This window comes from Hyperoodon ampullatus, assembly GCF_949752795.1.
Source record: "Hyperoodon ampullatus genome assembly, chromosome: 19".
Taxonomy (NCBI): domain Eukaryota; kingdom Metazoa; phylum Chordata; class Mammalia; order Artiodactyla; family Ziphiidae; genus Hyperoodon; species Hyperoodon ampullatus.
This window is the reverse complement of record NC_136932.1, coordinates 29,076,471-29,091,639: the sequence shown is the minus strand read 5'-3', so window position 1 is coordinate 29,091,639 and position 15,169 is coordinate 29,076,471. Positions and strand designations below refer to the sequence as shown.

At 54.3% G+C, this 15,169-nt stretch overlaps 2 protein-coding genes and 2 pseudogenes across 4 annotated transcripts in view; all 4 read left to right on the top strand.

The window, feature by feature from the left end:
• The window catches only part of LOC307067913 (RAD52 motif-containing protein 1-like), a gene marked incomplete at both ends in the record, with an annotated part of 278,899 nt that overhangs the window by 37,586 nt on the left and 226,144 nt on the right, over nucleotides 1–15,169 (top strand). The gene's annotated exons all lie outside the window — the stretch shown is intronic.
• LOC307067429 (uncharacterized protein SPEM2-like) lies at nucleotides 843–3,816 on the top strand (annotated as a pseudogene). Its single transcript has 4 exons — nucleotides 843–990; nucleotides 1,333–2,601; nucleotides 3,387–3,471; nucleotides 3,796–3,816. The product of its transcript is annotated as an uncharacterized protein SPEM2-like (transcript).
• On the top strand, nucleotides 3,828–10,874 carry LOC307067428 (uncharacterized protein; the record flags this gene model as incomplete). The annotated part of the gene is given in 5 exon segments (XM_079724890.1): nucleotides 3,828–4,105; nucleotides 4,535–5,229; nucleotides 5,232–5,806; nucleotides 10,315–10,470; nucleotides 10,761–10,874. Coding segments are annotated over 5 exon segments (1,818 nt in total).
• Nucleotides 12,189–15,163, top strand: LOC307067427 (uncharacterized protein SPEM2-like; annotated as a pseudogene). Its single transcript has 4 exons — nucleotides 12,189–12,432; nucleotides 12,679–13,948; nucleotides 14,734–14,818; nucleotides 15,143–15,163. The product of its transcript is annotated as an uncharacterized protein SPEM2-like (transcript).

The window sequence follows — 15,169 nt, the reverse complement described above, 5'->3', positions numbered from 1 at the left end:
GACCTTTCTGTACTTTATTGTATTTTGTAATATGTATTATCTTTAGGATAAGAAAAGGTTCTTTCTAAAAGGATGCATTTGTAATGAGGATAAAAAAGCACACTGTAAAAACCTCAAGTTCCAGCTGTGATGCTCAAACTTTGCACAAGCTACTAAACTGCTCTGTGCCTCAGTTTCTCCATCTGTAAAATGAAGCGAATAATAGTATCTGCTGCCTAGTCTGAGGATCATATGAGAAGATGAGAACAAAAGCATTATACAGTATACATCAGAGGTTACAAACTGGTGTGTTTTGTGTGGCCCATGTTGTTGGCCAGCAGAGTTTAAAAGTTGAATTGGTTTGCTACTTTTAAAATGTGGCTATTTCACAGAGCAATTTGGATTTCTGGCTTCTCTTGAAACTTTTAAAGAACTGCAGGCTAGTTCTAAGAAGCCCAACAGGCTACGTAAGTGGTCCTAATGTCTTGAACAATGAAATGGAGGAAATCCTATATGCATGATCCAGTCACTATGAAGACTGTCTCTCATCTGTAGCAACCCTGCTTGCAAATCAAGTTAAGCAAGGCCCCATGGAGACAGAAGGACAGACTGAACTCTGGGGACTAGGCTCCATGTAGTGGGAGCCGAGGGCAGAGACGGCCACCTAAAGGACCAGCTGAGTGGATGAAAGATTGGACAACTCCGCATTGTGACTCCCTGCAATGGGCCTCATTATGACCATGCTCCCTCACCTGTTGGTGGGTGTCCCCAGGTCCTGGCATGAGTGCAGTGTGGGTCAGGGCCGGTGGGGTTGAGGGGGGTGGGGCGTCCCACGGCTCAGGCGGCCCTAGGACCCGCCCACCATGGAACACCAGCTCTGGTATGACAACCTGGGGTGCTGCCATCAATACCAAGAAAGTACCCAGAATGCGGAGGACTTCCTAATCCTGTTGCTGGGCCTTGTCATTCTTGTCAGCTTTGGGATCAGCATGGCAACTATGGTCAGCGATGGTTGGGGATCACCAATAGGGGTTAAGATGGCTGAGGGTGGGAACCAGCTGCAGCCTGCACCTCCGTCTGCAGGAACGGTCTTGGCTGGGAGTGGTGGTGAGGGTAGAGAGCCTGGCCTTCATTTTCACCCACCCCACCTCACCCCACACCAGATATGGCATGGGCTCCAGAATGCCTTAGACAAGACCATGTATTGTATTATTCAGAAAAGTAACTATAGAAGACAGCTAGGGGGCACCCCGCCTCGCCATTCCCAGGGCCCTAGAAACCCAGGCTCCCAGGTTCCCAACCCTGAAATCTTCTGACAGTTGCCCTGCCCTCACGGACTCTCGCCTCCCACAGATGAAATCTCACAGGCTTGTGAAAGTTCCTCCAAACATCCTCCAGCCAAGGCCCAAGACATCCACATCCACTGCACCCTGGACCCTGTGGAAGTGAGAATGGCCCGGCCCACTTGCTACTCCTCGTCCTCCTACCACCATCTCCGCAACCGTAGCCGCAGCTGCAGCCGCCACCCCTGAAGCCACCAGGGGAGGCCCAAGAATTTAGAAAATTCCCCTCCAGCTGCTCAGGCTTCCGTAGGCCGCATCGCCTCCACGGGATGTCACAGCTGCCTCCGATGCCCCCCTTTAACTGGGAGGACCCGGACTCCTACCTGGAGGAGGAGGACCAACTTTCCTTCCCACAACCCAAGTACCCGTGGGGGTGCTGGGGAGGGCTCTACCGGCAGATGGGTCTGCCCTCCAACGTGGGCCTCTGGGGTCGACAGGGTGGGATCCTGGCCATCCAGCCACCAGCCTGTCTCTACCTGTCGCCCGAGCTGCACCGCATGTCCAAGCGTGTGGAGGCCAAGTCTGAGCTAGGGCTGCAGTCCTTCGGGGCCCCTTGCTCGCCATCCCGCATCTGGGGCAATGTGGATGCTGACCAGTGGACCTCGTCTCCATCACTTACCCGACGGCTGCCCCCTAAGAGCTCGTGGGTCCCTGGGGTCACAGAACTTACCCCTCAGGGGGCCATCTCCCGTATGACTCCTGGGATCAGCGGCGGCGTGGTCTGGAGGGTTCTGAGCCTCCATCAGCTCTGGTGCCTCAGAGCTACAGGCCCGAAGCATGGCAGCGCAACTCCCCACCGGCCCACGGACGGAGCCTCCACAGCTGTGCTCACAGCCAGCCCAACCACAGCCCGCACCACTCCACGGGACACTTGAACTACTCCCGGGATCCCCACGAGGTGCGGCGCTGGGCGGCCGAATGGGCAGAGATGCTGCCTGTGCGGCACCCTCTGGCCGCCTCCGCCTCCCTCACGGTGCTGGCCGAGGCCTCTACCAGTGGGCCTCGGATCCCAGCTCAGCGCTGCTCCTCCACCCCTCCCAGACTCTGCCCGACGTCCAGGCTACCGAACGCCCTCCACCCACGCCCACCTTCATGCCACTCAGCCGGAACCCAGGGGGAAATGCCAACTACCAGGTGTATGACAGCCTGGAGTTGAAGCGGCAAGTGCAGGAAGCCAAGCGCGGGCCAACTCGCTGCTACCTTCCACCTCGGCCTCGAGGCCCTCTCTGCACGGAAGCCAGACTGGGAAAATGAACTGGCCAGCAGCTAATGGGGGCGGGTGGGGAGCGGCAGGGCATGGAGAGAGGAATAAAGAGCGCCATGGTCCAGAAAACATTGGCGGTCTGTGGCTTGGAAGCGCCACTCCTTCTGCCAGCTTGGGTCCCTGCCTTTGGCTTCCTGCAATAAGAAGCCAGTGTCCCCTTCTGGGCCTGAGGGTCCCGTTGGTTTAGTGGCCACAGTCCTGCCAGCAGGCCCCTCCTGGTCTGATACCATGCACTAAGTAGATCTGCAGCTGCAGTCTCCAAACCACTGGTCTCTTGGCACCTCCTCTGTGTCTCAGCTGTCCCTGTCCCCAAAGAGCCTCATACAAGAAGCTGCTTCCAAACTGGGAGGTTCCACATCTGGGCAGGTCCAGCTCCACAGCCAGTGAAGGGCATGAAGAAGGCTGAGGCTCTGGACTCCAGCCAGGCCTTCCGCAGGGCTCTGAGGCCAAGGTCTTTCTAGTCTCAGGAGGGGCCAAGAGATGGAACGTGACATTTGAACAAGTGAGTCAGTGGGCGGTGAGCGAATGTTTGACAGCTCGAGGGGAGGTGTGCCGGCCTCCGGGCCCTGTTTGGCTGTCCAGGCTCAGCTTACCTCACCCGGGGAACCATGGAATGCCACGCCTGGCCCTCCTTTTCATCCCCCTCCCTCACTGTGACGCCACCACCTGCCCCATTATGACCCAGTCTGTCTCCCAGTCTATATATATGGAGGCCAGCGGACTCAGGCAGTCCTGGGACCCCCGGCCATGGCTGAGCAAACCCATTACCTAGCCGAGGCGTGCTCTGGCACCACACCCAGGAAATGCCAAGACCTAGGAGACTCAATTCTTCTGATCCTGGTCAGCATCATCTTGCTCAATGTGTGGATGAACGTGGTGAATCTGGTGAGGGCAGGATCTGGGCAGTGTGGTTGGGGGAGTCCTGGGGTCTAGAAGGGGCTGAGATGGGATGGCTGCTGTAGTGTGGCCGAACAAGGGTTGGATTTCAGGGCTCACCCTGATCCCAAACTCCACGCTCCCTTGCTTCCCTCAGCTCTGGATGCATCTGAAGAGATTCTTGCGGGCAGGTTTCAACCATATTTTCCCCAAAGGTAAGTGGGCGCCAGTGTGGGCTCAGGGGATGTGGGCCTGTCCCCTTTCTTCTATCCCTGCCTTGATTCTCAGCCCCTCAAGAACCCAGGCCCTGTCCCATCTCGCCTTTCCCTGCAGACAAGCAAGCCAGCTGTGTAGGCAGTCATCGCATGCGCTGCTCCGTGGATCCCAAGAAGCTGCGTTCAAGAGTTTCTCCCCGCTTCCGCCATCGCCCGAGCTTCCTGCACAGGCACCCAAACCACCTTGAATCCCGGATACCAGAAACAGATGATGAGACGGCTTCTAAGTGCTGCTGGACGCCGCCTCAGTGTGGACGGGCTCGGGCTTCCACGGAGGCTCCACGGGGACTGTGGAAGGAGGGGGTAGTGGGAGCTGGTGAGGCCCCTGCGTTCACAGCCTTAAAGTCCCAAGCCACCTTTAACTCCAGGTGAGAGACATCTTCCAAGCTCCGCAGGAGAAGCAAGGTGGACGTGGTTCCACTCTGCCTGCCCCAAGAGAGCAAGACTAAGACCCCAGACTATGACTCAGCCCAGGCCCCAGCCCGGGCCCAGACCTGCCCCCCAGTTCAGCTCCCTGCACATTCTCCTGCCAAGGCCCAGACCTTCTCCTACAAGCACCCCTCTGTGCACGCCCCACCTCAGGCCCAGACTTGCTCCACATTCCACCTCCCTGAGCACACTACCCCCCAGGCCCAGACCCCCTCACCAGCCCTCAACCCTGAGCACAGCCCTGCCCAGGTCCATGGCCCGGAGCATACCTCAGCCCATACCCCAGCCCAGGCCCAAGCCCAGGCCCCCTCACATGCCTCAGCCCAATTCCTGGGCCACACTTCTCTCTGCACCCTGACCCATGCTCATCTGACCTATACCCATGCCAACACTCTGGTCCCTCCCCCAACTTCTGCCCCTGCTACTACTCCTGCCCTAGCCCCTACACCAGCCCCTGTCCCGATCTCTGCCACAACCTCTGTCCCAGCACTGGTCATGGCCCTGACGACCACTCCAGTCCCTTCCACCACCCGTACCCCCATCCTAGATTCTATTCTCTCTACCTTGTCTACCTTCGACCAAGGCCTCTCCTCTGGCCATGTGGTCTACTATGCCCGCAGCATGAAGCAGAACTTATTCCATGTGTGTCCCCCTCAGAACTCTGGGTACTCCAGAAATGACTTGGGTACCCTCTCCAGGCCCCAAGAGGGGCATGGTCTGGTGAGCTCTGGTACAGCTGAGCAAACACTGAAGCAATGTAGTGGGGACAGTGCCAAGCCCTCCACAGGGTCCATACTGGGTTACGTGGAGTTGGGGAATATGGAATGGAAGATCCCAAATGATGCCAAAGACAAATTTGTACAGTCCAAGACCTTCGCTCACCGTAGCTCCCATCCTTGCCAGTCTGAGAAGAGAAACACGGATCCCCAGACTCCAGTCTACCCCAAATTCCAGGTGTACTCCAAGGATGCTGCACCTTCTCAACCTTGCTTCCATTCTCCGACCAGTGCCCAGAGCTCACCATGCACCATGCCTCCACCATGCACTCTTTCTCTGCCTCTTGTTTTCCCAGATCCTTTGTCCTTCATCAACACAGCAACCACCAGAAGCCCTCCACCTTAATACAAACCCTCACCTTTCCCCCAACCTCCAAGTCTCCTCAGTCTGTCCTCTCTCCCCAGGGCCCCATCCCTCCCCAGTTATCCACCACTTCCCAAACCCCAAACCAGCCCCAACTCCCAGAACTTCATGAGAGTCTAGGTCTCAACCAATGCTCTGTCCTCCAAAGGACCCCAGGCCTTACCGGAGACACAGGCCTCCCCAAGAACCCAGGCCTTGCTCAAGATCCAGGCCTCCACGAACTTCGAGGCCTTACCGCAGACCCTTACCTCTGCAAGAATCCAAGCCTTTCCCAAGACTCTGACCTTCAGAAGAATCCAGTCATTACCCAAGATTCTTGGCCACAGAAGAGTCCATGCCATGCCCAAGACTCTGCAGTCAACAAGAGCTCAGTCCTTTGCCAGGAGTCTGATCTCCATAAGAGCCCAGGTCTTGTGCAAACCGCTCACCTCCATAAGGGCTCAAGCCTTACCCGAGACTCCGGAGACTACAAGAATCCAGGCCTGACCCAAGATTCTGGAGTCTGCAGGAGCCAAGGCCTTACTCAAGATTCTGACCTCCATACGAATCCTGGACTTACCCAAGATGCTGGAATTTACAGGAGCTCAGAACATACCCATGACCCTAACTTCCACAAAGACTCAGGAATTAATCGAGATCCTGGCCCCCATAAGAGTCCAGCCCTTACTCAAGACTCTGGCTTATCCAAGAGACGAGGCCTCCATAACAACTCAGGCCTCCACAAGAACCCTCTAGGAACTGACTCTGTCCAAGTTTGGGGCCCACGTCAGACCCAAAATTCATTTATATCTGAGACAGTTCCTCGAAAGGAGGATGCAGGGCAGCACATACCATGGACTTCTGTCCCAGCCAGTCACAACTCCTGCTCTGCCAAGGCTCAGGGGCCCTACAATGACCTGCTAACCTCCTCGCAGCGAACAGGCAGCCAAGCCTGGGTGTACCACCCGATACCGTTCCCCCAGCCTGCCAGAACTATGGCCAGATGTCTACACCTCCCAAAACCAGCAGGCACCTGGCTAGGGCGTGTTGTCTTTGACGCCCGCCAGAGACAGCAGACAGGGACAAGTGCGAAGCTCTCTCTAGGGCTTGTGGTCTTTGACGCCCGCCAGAGACAGCAGACAGGGACAAGTGCGAAGCTCTCTCTAGGGCGTGTGGTCTTTGACGCCCGCCAGAGACAGCAGACAGGGACAAGTGCGAAGCTCTCTCTAGGGCGTGTGGTCTTTGGTGCCCGCCAGAGACAGCAGACAGGGACAAGTGCGAAGCTCTCTCTAGGGCGTGTGGTCTTTGACGCCCGCCAGAGACAGCAGACAGGGACAAGTGCGAAGCTCTGTCTCCCAGGCGCCTTCATAGGGCGACATCCAACTGCCGGAGTCCAGCTCCAGCGAGTCAAGGGATACCCGAGGGATAGATAGCGTCGGCGAAGGAAATAAATCTATTACACTTCTTAAAGTACCAGCATTGCATGTTTCTCTCTCTTCTTTATTGTTTACAATCACAGGTTTATATATTGTAGTTGATTACATTACCAGGTATGCGACCAAAGAATCTTAGCACAATCAAACCTCAAAATGTTCTCTAAAGATTTTTTTTAAAAAATATGCCCTAGTTTCTAGATGTCCTATTAAAATATTTCCCAAGTTCCCATTAATCACAGGTTATTTCTTAGTAACCAAGCCAAGCAGTTATATGATTATTTTAATTGTAAAAGTTGAAGCTACTTGTTCCTATTTCTCTTCTTGCATGGGCAACCTTTTACAATGGTTCCACGAAAATATTTACAATGTACCCTGCATGCCCTTTCTCGTTGTTTCCTTCAACTGAGACAGTGCTTTCTCCCTATCCTAGCAACTAATTCTGCTCTAGGCATTTGCTTTTCTATAATTAATCTTCCTTTATAATAGAACCATAAATTTCCTATGTCATCAGGAACTCCAGCCCATGGCCATAACTCCATACTAGAGGGTGTTTTTCATAAAAATATCCCTTTAGTTCCAGGCTCTTAATTCTTTACCCATTTCCCCGGGTCTTTAGTGGGTACTTCCCATTCTGTGGTAGTTTCAGGAGGGGGAGTCCTAGAGGAATTTTTCTTTCACGTGGAGCAACATCCCCCCAAAATTGCCCCTATATTTAAATTTATTATCATAAAACATAACAACAGAGCTGTAGTCCACCTTCCTGGCATGGCGCTGCCTTGCAGTTTCGCCTTCCGTTGCTTCATGACTTTGTCATGGTGCAATGGCTCCAGGATGGCTTCCAACATCCAACAACTCACCGGAGACCATCAAGGAGTGGGGATATCAGTGTGTGGTGAGAAACATAGAAAAAGAGGGGACAGGTAAGCATGAGGAATAAAGAGACAAGAGAAGTGTTCTGTGGACTTTGGAGGACATCCAACCCAGCCCCATCCCACAGGGCCTGATGAGGACCGAAACTATCCCTGCTTTCCCTCCATCGCTCTCTAGCTAAATCCGTTGTCCCCAAGGCCCTAGAGCTGCACTGTCAATTACAGTAGCCACTAGCCAAAGGCCTATTAGAATGTAAATTACTTAAAATTAAGGAAAATTAATTCTATTAAAAATTAAGTTAAAAAGCTAAAACTTCTCTTCCTCAGGGAACAGAATTTCCCTGACATCCAATTCTGTTCCCTGGCAGTCCAGTTGTTGGGACGTGGCGCTTTCACTGATGTGGCGGTGGTTCAATCCCTGGTCAGGGAATTCAGACCCCGCAAGCTTCATGGCTTGGCCAGAAAAAAAAAAGAAATTCTCTTCCTCAGTGCCATGATCTTCTAAGTGCTCAGTAGCCACATGGAGCTAGTGGCTACTGCATTGGATGGCACAGATTTAGAACATTTCCATCATCATGAAAAATGCTATTGGAGAGCAGTGCTTTAGAGCTTAGAGCAATTTTCCTTTCCCTGTCACCCACCCCCAGCATCTTAAAGCTCCCCCAGAGCGCAGAGAACTTAGTTCTTTTTAGGGTGGCTCAGAAGCCACCCTCTGGGGAGGAGGTAAGATGTAGGGATGGACACCCAATGCCTGATTTCCCCAGCCTGTGAGAAACAGCCCAGGCTTCAGTTTTCCTCATCTGGTCTCTTGGGTCACGACCAGATGTATGCAAACTTGCCTCCTCCATTCTGGGCTGTGTTTGGGGCTCTTGGTTGATATGATTTACATTTTAATGGGATCAATGTGGCTGCTCTGTTGAGAACAGTCAGCAGGGCGGCAAAGGATGAAGCAAAGAGGAGGCCTTTGTAATAACTCAGATCTGAGGTAATGGTGAGTTGTACCAGGATGGTAGTGGTAGATGGGTTAAGTCATCAGTTTCAGGATATATGTTGAAGGTAGAGCCAATAGGGTTTGGTATGGATTGGATATGGGATGAGAGAGAGGAGAGCTGAGAATGACTCCAAGGGATTTGGCCTGAGCCACAGGAAAGATCGAGTTGTCATTTATGACCTGAGGAAGACTGTGTGGGGAGTCGGTGGTGAGGGAATTAAGTTTTGGACATGTTAAGTTCGAGATGTCTATTGGACACCCAAATGGAGAGGTTAAGTAGGCAGGTGGATACAAGTGTGGAATTTAGGGGAATCAGTCCAGGTTGGAGGTATAAATGTAGGAGTTATTTGTATGCAGTTGGCCCTTCCAAAAGCCTATCCTTGAGTGGGCTGGAAACACGGTCACTGATTATGCCAGGGAGATTGCTTTCTGGCAAAGCCTAATCCTTCCGCCTTCCCCTCTGTCCCCCAAGTAGAGCAGATAGGGCTCTCGATCTTTGCCCTGCTGACCCTCACTGTTTTCCTGCTGCTGCTGGCAGACAAAGTGCCTGAGACCTCCCTGTCTGTCCCCGTCATTATCAAATACCTCATGTTTACCATGGTCCTCGTCACCTTCTCAGTCATCCTTAACATCGTAGTCCTCAACCTGCACCATCGCTCACCCCACACCCACCAAATGCCCCTTTGGGTCCGTCAGGTAAGAAGATCTCCTCTCCAACCTGTGTTAACTCTCAATCCCAGTATTTGGCTTTTTGTCCAGGTATCGCTCCTCACTCCCACCAACTTTCAACCTTCCCTTTCACAGACCTGAGGGAGAACTACAACTCCTGGTAGAGTGTCAAAGTGCCAAGGTCTTTGGGTGTTGAAATGTTGCCCAATTAATTTTATCTTCCCATCATTAACATTGCGTAGATCCCAGACTCTCTTCATCAATACTGCCCATCGTGGGTCCCAAGGAAACATTCTCAGGGTTAGGTACTATCAGGGTGGAAGCCCTCAGAACTTTTCTTTCCAGTCAGGATGCCTCCTAACCCCCTTAAGGACTCTTGGGCTGTGTAGTTGCATTTCATCTGTGGGATGCATACACGCATGCGCAGGAATGGGCACGTGCCGTGGGGGTGGTTGGCGGCTTCCCTTCTGGTCTGAAAGCATAAGAGCCCCCTCCAACATGCCTCTTCTTCTACTCTGCAGATCTTTATCCACAAACTCCCTCCGTATCTGGGTCTGAAGAGACCCAAACCTGAGAGAGACCAGATACCGGAGCCACCTCCTATACCTCTCAGGGATTCTCCAGGAAGTGGCTGGGGTCGGGGAACAGATGAATATTTCATCCGCAAGCCACCACATGATTTTCTCTTCCCCAAACCCAACAGGTAGTATCTACTCCCCATGGCCCACGTAGAAGGGAGAGGGCGAACTACAGTTCCCAGAAGACTGTGCGGAGGCAGGCGTCCTAAGCTCTCAGAGGATGTCGTGGTTGAGCATCATGGGAGTTGTAGTACCCCTTCTGTTGCCCACTGTGCGGGGAGGTGGAAACTAAAGCGTAAGGGAATAGGAGGAATTGCGGAAGGCTAGAGAGGTCGCCGCTGTTGAAGAGAACCTGAAGGGCTCTCTCACGTTTGGAAACCTGGATGGGCGTTGGAGGAGGGAGTTGGGGCGGGGCTTAGAGCACCCACGCAGGCCGTCTTTGTGCCCCGGTCGTGGCCAAACAGACTCGCCTCTTCCACGTTCCAGCCTGAACTGTCTGCCCCGGACCTGCGGCCATTTATCGATGGTCCAAGCCGGGCTGTGTGCCTGCCTCCCGACCTACGGGAGGTCGTTTCTTCAATCAGCTACACCGCTCAACAGCTGCGGGAACAGGAGGACCACGAAGCTGTGACTCCAAAGAGGGTGGGCTAAGGCAAGGCCTGGGTGGCCTTGGCTCCACCGGCAAACTTAGGCTCCGCCCCCAGAACTCGATTTTTTTTTCTGATTGGAAGTTTGCCTCACTTGGTCCCGCCCCCTGGCTTCCCACTTGTTCTTTACTCACATCCGTTGCCCGCAGTTTCGCTCTCTGCTATTCTGCGGGCCCGCCCTTGTCTCAAAGCTGTGGTATTAGGACCTGGGTGCGGTACAGGGCCTTGAGGCCGCCTTCCCTGGTTGTCTGGAGCCCAGGAACAGTTTAATCTTCCTACCCCCAGTTGAAGGAGGACTGGCAGTTTGTGGCCATGGTGGTGGACCGCCTCTTCCTGTGGACCCTCGTCATCTTTCTGGACGCCACGTACCACTTGCCCCCTCCCGACCCCTTTCCTTGAGGACGAGAGGGCCGAGACCGAGGTCCTCGGCCACTTGAATTGAGAGTTTGATAGTACTCTCAAGTCCTATCCCTTTCTGCATCTTAACTCCTTCACTAGGAGTCCAATCCTCTCCTCGTTTCGTTTCTAGGGAGGAAGCCCAAGTGGGACTGGGCAGCTGGGGGCCTTGGGCCCACCTGACATGCACTATCCGCTTATTTACTCTTTGGCTTCTTGAAGAAGCCCCGTTGGATATTCACATCTAGGTTGGCAATGAATGGAACAAAGAACAAGAACTAGATTGTAAGCCTTCTGAGGGCAGGAACTATGGCTGTTCACTGTAATATCCCCAGCACCTAGCACAGATCCTAACCTATACAGCCGGTACCTCTGATTGAATGAATAGGGAAATTATTTTTTCTGTAAGGAAATACACTAAGTAATAGTGCTTATGTTGGCATGTTGGGACTAGTGGTCGTTTTTTCTTTGTTTTGACCTTTCTGTACTTTATTGTATTTTGTAATATGTATTATCTTTAGGATAAGAAAAGGTTCTTTCTAAAAGGATGCATTTGTAATGAGGATAAAAAAGCACACTGTAAAAACCTCAAGTTCCAGCTGTGATGCTCAAACTTTGGACAAGCTACTAAACTGCTCTGTGCCTCAGTTTCTCCATCTGTAAAATGAAGCGAATAATAGTATCTGCTGCCTAGTCTGAGGATCATATGAGAAGATGAGAACAAAAGCATTATACAGTATACATCAGAGGTTACAAACTGGTGTGTTTTGTGTGGCCCATGTTGTTGGCCAGCAGAGTTTAAAATTTGAATTGGTTTGCTACTTTTAAAATGTGGCTATTTCACAGAGCAATTTGGATTTCTGGCTTCTCTTGAAACTTTTAAAGAACTGCAGGCTAGTTCTAAGAAGCCCAACAGGCTACGTAAGCGATCCTAATGTCTTGAACAATGAAATGGAGGAAATCCTATATGCATGATCCAGTCACTATGAAGACTGTCTCTCATCTGTAGCAACCCTGCTTGCAAATCAAGTTAAGCAAGGCCCCATGGAGACAGAAGGACAGACTGAACTCTGGGGACTAGGCTCCATGTAGTGGGAGCCGAGGGCAGAGACGGCCACCTAAAGGACCAGCTGAGTGGATGAAAGATTGGACAACTCCGCATTGTGACTCCCTGCAATGGGCCTCATTATGACCATGCTCCCTCACCTGTTGGTGGGTGTCCCCAGGTCCTGGCATGAGTGCAGTGTGGGTCAGGGCTGGTGGGGTTGGGGGGGGTGGGGCGTCCCACGGCTCAGGCGGCCCTAGGACCCGCCCACCATGGAACACCAGCTCTGGTATGACAACCTGGGGTGCTGCCATCAATACCAAGAAAGTACCCAGAATGCGGAGGACTTCCTAATCCTGTTGCTGGGCCTTGTCATTCTTGTCAGCTTTGGGATCAGCATGGCAACTATGGTCAGCGATGGTTGGGGATCACCAGTAGGGGTGAAGATGGCTGAGGGTGGGAACCAGCTGCAGCCTGCACCTCCGTCTGCAGGAACGGTCTTGGCTGGGAGTGGTGGTGAGGGTAGAGAGCCTGGCCTTCATTTTCACCCACCCCACCCCACCCCACACCAGATATGGCATGGGCTCCAGAATGCCTTAGACAAGACCATGTATTGTATTATTCAGAAAAGTAACTATAGAAGACAGCTAGGGGGCACCCCGCCTCGCCATTCCCAGGGCCCTAGAAACCCAGGCTCCCAGGTTCCCAACCCTGAAATCTTCTGACAGTTGCCCTGCCCTCACGGACTCTCGCCTCCCACAGATGAAACCTCACAGGCTTGTGAAAGTTCCTCCAAACATCCTCCAGCCAAGGCCCAAGACATCCACATCCACTGCACCCTGGACCCTGTGGAAGTGAGAATGGCCCGGCCCACTTGCTACTCCTCGTCCTCCTACCACCATCTCCGCAACCGTAGCCGCAGCTGCAGCCGTCAACCCTGAAGCCACCAGGGGAGGCCCAAGGATTTAGAAAATTCCCCTCCAGCTGCTCAGGCTTCCGTAGGCCGCATCGCCTCCACGGGATGTCACAGCTGCCTCCGATGCCCTCCTTTAACTGGGAGGACCCGGACTCCTACCTGGAGGAGGAGGACCAACTTTCCTTCCCACAACCCAAGTACCCGTGGGGGTGCTGGGGAGGGCTCTACCGGCAGATGGGTCTGCCCTCCAATGTGGGCCTCTGGGGTCGACAGGGTGGGATCCTGGCCATCCAGCCACCAGCCTGTCTCTACCTGTCGCCCGAGCTGCACCGCATGTCCAAGCGTGTGGAGGCCAAGTCTGCGCTGGGGCTGCAGTCCTTCGGGGCCCCTTGCTCGCCATCCCGCATCTGGGGCAATGTGGATGCTGACCAGTGGACCTCGTCTCCATCACTTACCCGACGGCTGCCCCCTAAGAGCTCATGGATCCCTGGGGGGCACAGAACTTACCCCTCAGGGGGCCATCTCCCGTATGACTCCTGGGATCAGCGGCGGCGTGGTCTGGAGGGCTCTGAGCCTCCATCAGCTCTGGTGCCTCAGGGCTACCAGCCCGAAGCATGGCAGCGCAACTCCCCACCGGCCCACGGACGGAGCCTCCACAGCTGTGCTCACAGCCAGCCCAACCACAGCCCGCACCACTCCACGGGACACTTGAACTACTCCCGGGATCCCCACGAGGTGCGGCGCTGGGCGGCCGAATGGGCAGAGATGCTGCCTGTGCGGCACCCTCTGGCCGCCTCCGCCTCCCTCACGGTGCTGGCCGAGGCCTCTACCAGTGGGCCTCGGATCCCAGCTCAGCGCTGCTCCTCCACCCCTCCCAGACTCTGCCCGACGTCCAGGCTACCGAACGCCCTCCACCCACGCCCACCTTCATGCCACTCAGCCGGAACCCAGGGGGAAATGCCAACTACCAGGTGTATGACAGCCTGGAGTTGAAGCGGCAAGTGCAGGAAGCCAAGTGCGGGCCAACTCGCTGCTACCTTCCACCTCGGCCTCGAGGCCCTCTCTGTACGGAAGCCAGACTGGGAAAATGAACTGGCCAGCAGCTAATGGGGGCGGGTGGGGAGCGGCAGGGCATGGAGAGAGGAATAAAGAGCGCCATGGTCCAGAAAACATTGGCGGTCTGTGGCTTGGAAGCGCCACTCCTTCTGCCAGCTTGGGTCCCTGCCTTTGGCTTCCTGCAATAAGAAGCCAGTGTCCCCTTCTGGGCCTGAGGGTCCCGTTGGTTTAGTGGCCACAGTCCTGCCAGCAGGCCCCTCCTGGTCTGATACCATGCACTAAGTAGATCTGCAGCTGCAGTCTCCAAACCACTGGTCTCTTGGCACCTCCTCTGTGTCTCAGCTGTCCCTGTCCCCAAAGAGCCTCATACAAGAAGCTGCTTCCAAACTGGGAGGTTCCACATCTGGGCAGGTCCAGCTCCACAGCCAGTGAAGGGCATGAAGAAGGCTGAGGCTCTGGACTCCAGCCAGGCCTTCCGCAGGGCTCTGAGGCCAAGGTCTTTCTAGTCTCAGGAGGGGCCAAGAGATGGAACGTGACATTTGAACAAGTGAGTCAGTGGGCGGTGAGCGAATGTTTGACAGCTCGAGGGGAGGTGTGCCAGCCTCCGGGCCCTGTTTGGCTGTCCAGGCTCAGCTTACCTCACCCGGGGAACCATGGAATGCCACGCCTGGCCCTCCTTTTCATCCCCCTCCCTCACTGTGACGCCACCACCTGCCCCATTATGACCCAGTCTGTCTCCCAGTATATATATATGGAGGCCAGCGGACTCAGGCAGTCCTGGGACCCCCGGCCATGGCTGAGCAAACCCATTACCTAGCCGAGGCGTGCTCTGGCACCACACCCAGGAAATGCCAAGACCTAGGAGACTCAATTCTTCTGATCCTGGTCAGCATCATCTTGCTCAATGTGTGGATGAACGTGGTGAACCTGGTGAGGGAAGGATCTGGGCAGTGTGGTTGGGGGAGTCCTGGGGTCTAGAAGGGGCTGAGATGGGATGGCTGCTGTAGTGTGGCCGAACAAGGGTTGGATTTCAGGGCTCACCCTGATCCCAAACTCCATGCTCCCTTGCTTCCCTCAGCCCTGGATGCATCTGAAGAGATTCTTGCGGGCAGGTTTCAACCATATTTTCCCCAAAGGTAAGTGGGCGCCAGTGTGGGCTCAGGGGATGTGGGCCTGTCCCCTTTCTTCTATCCCTGCCTCGATTCTCAGCCCCTCAAGAACCCAGGCCCTGTCCCATCTCGCCTTTCCCTGCAGACAAGCAAGCCAGCTGTGTAGGCAGTC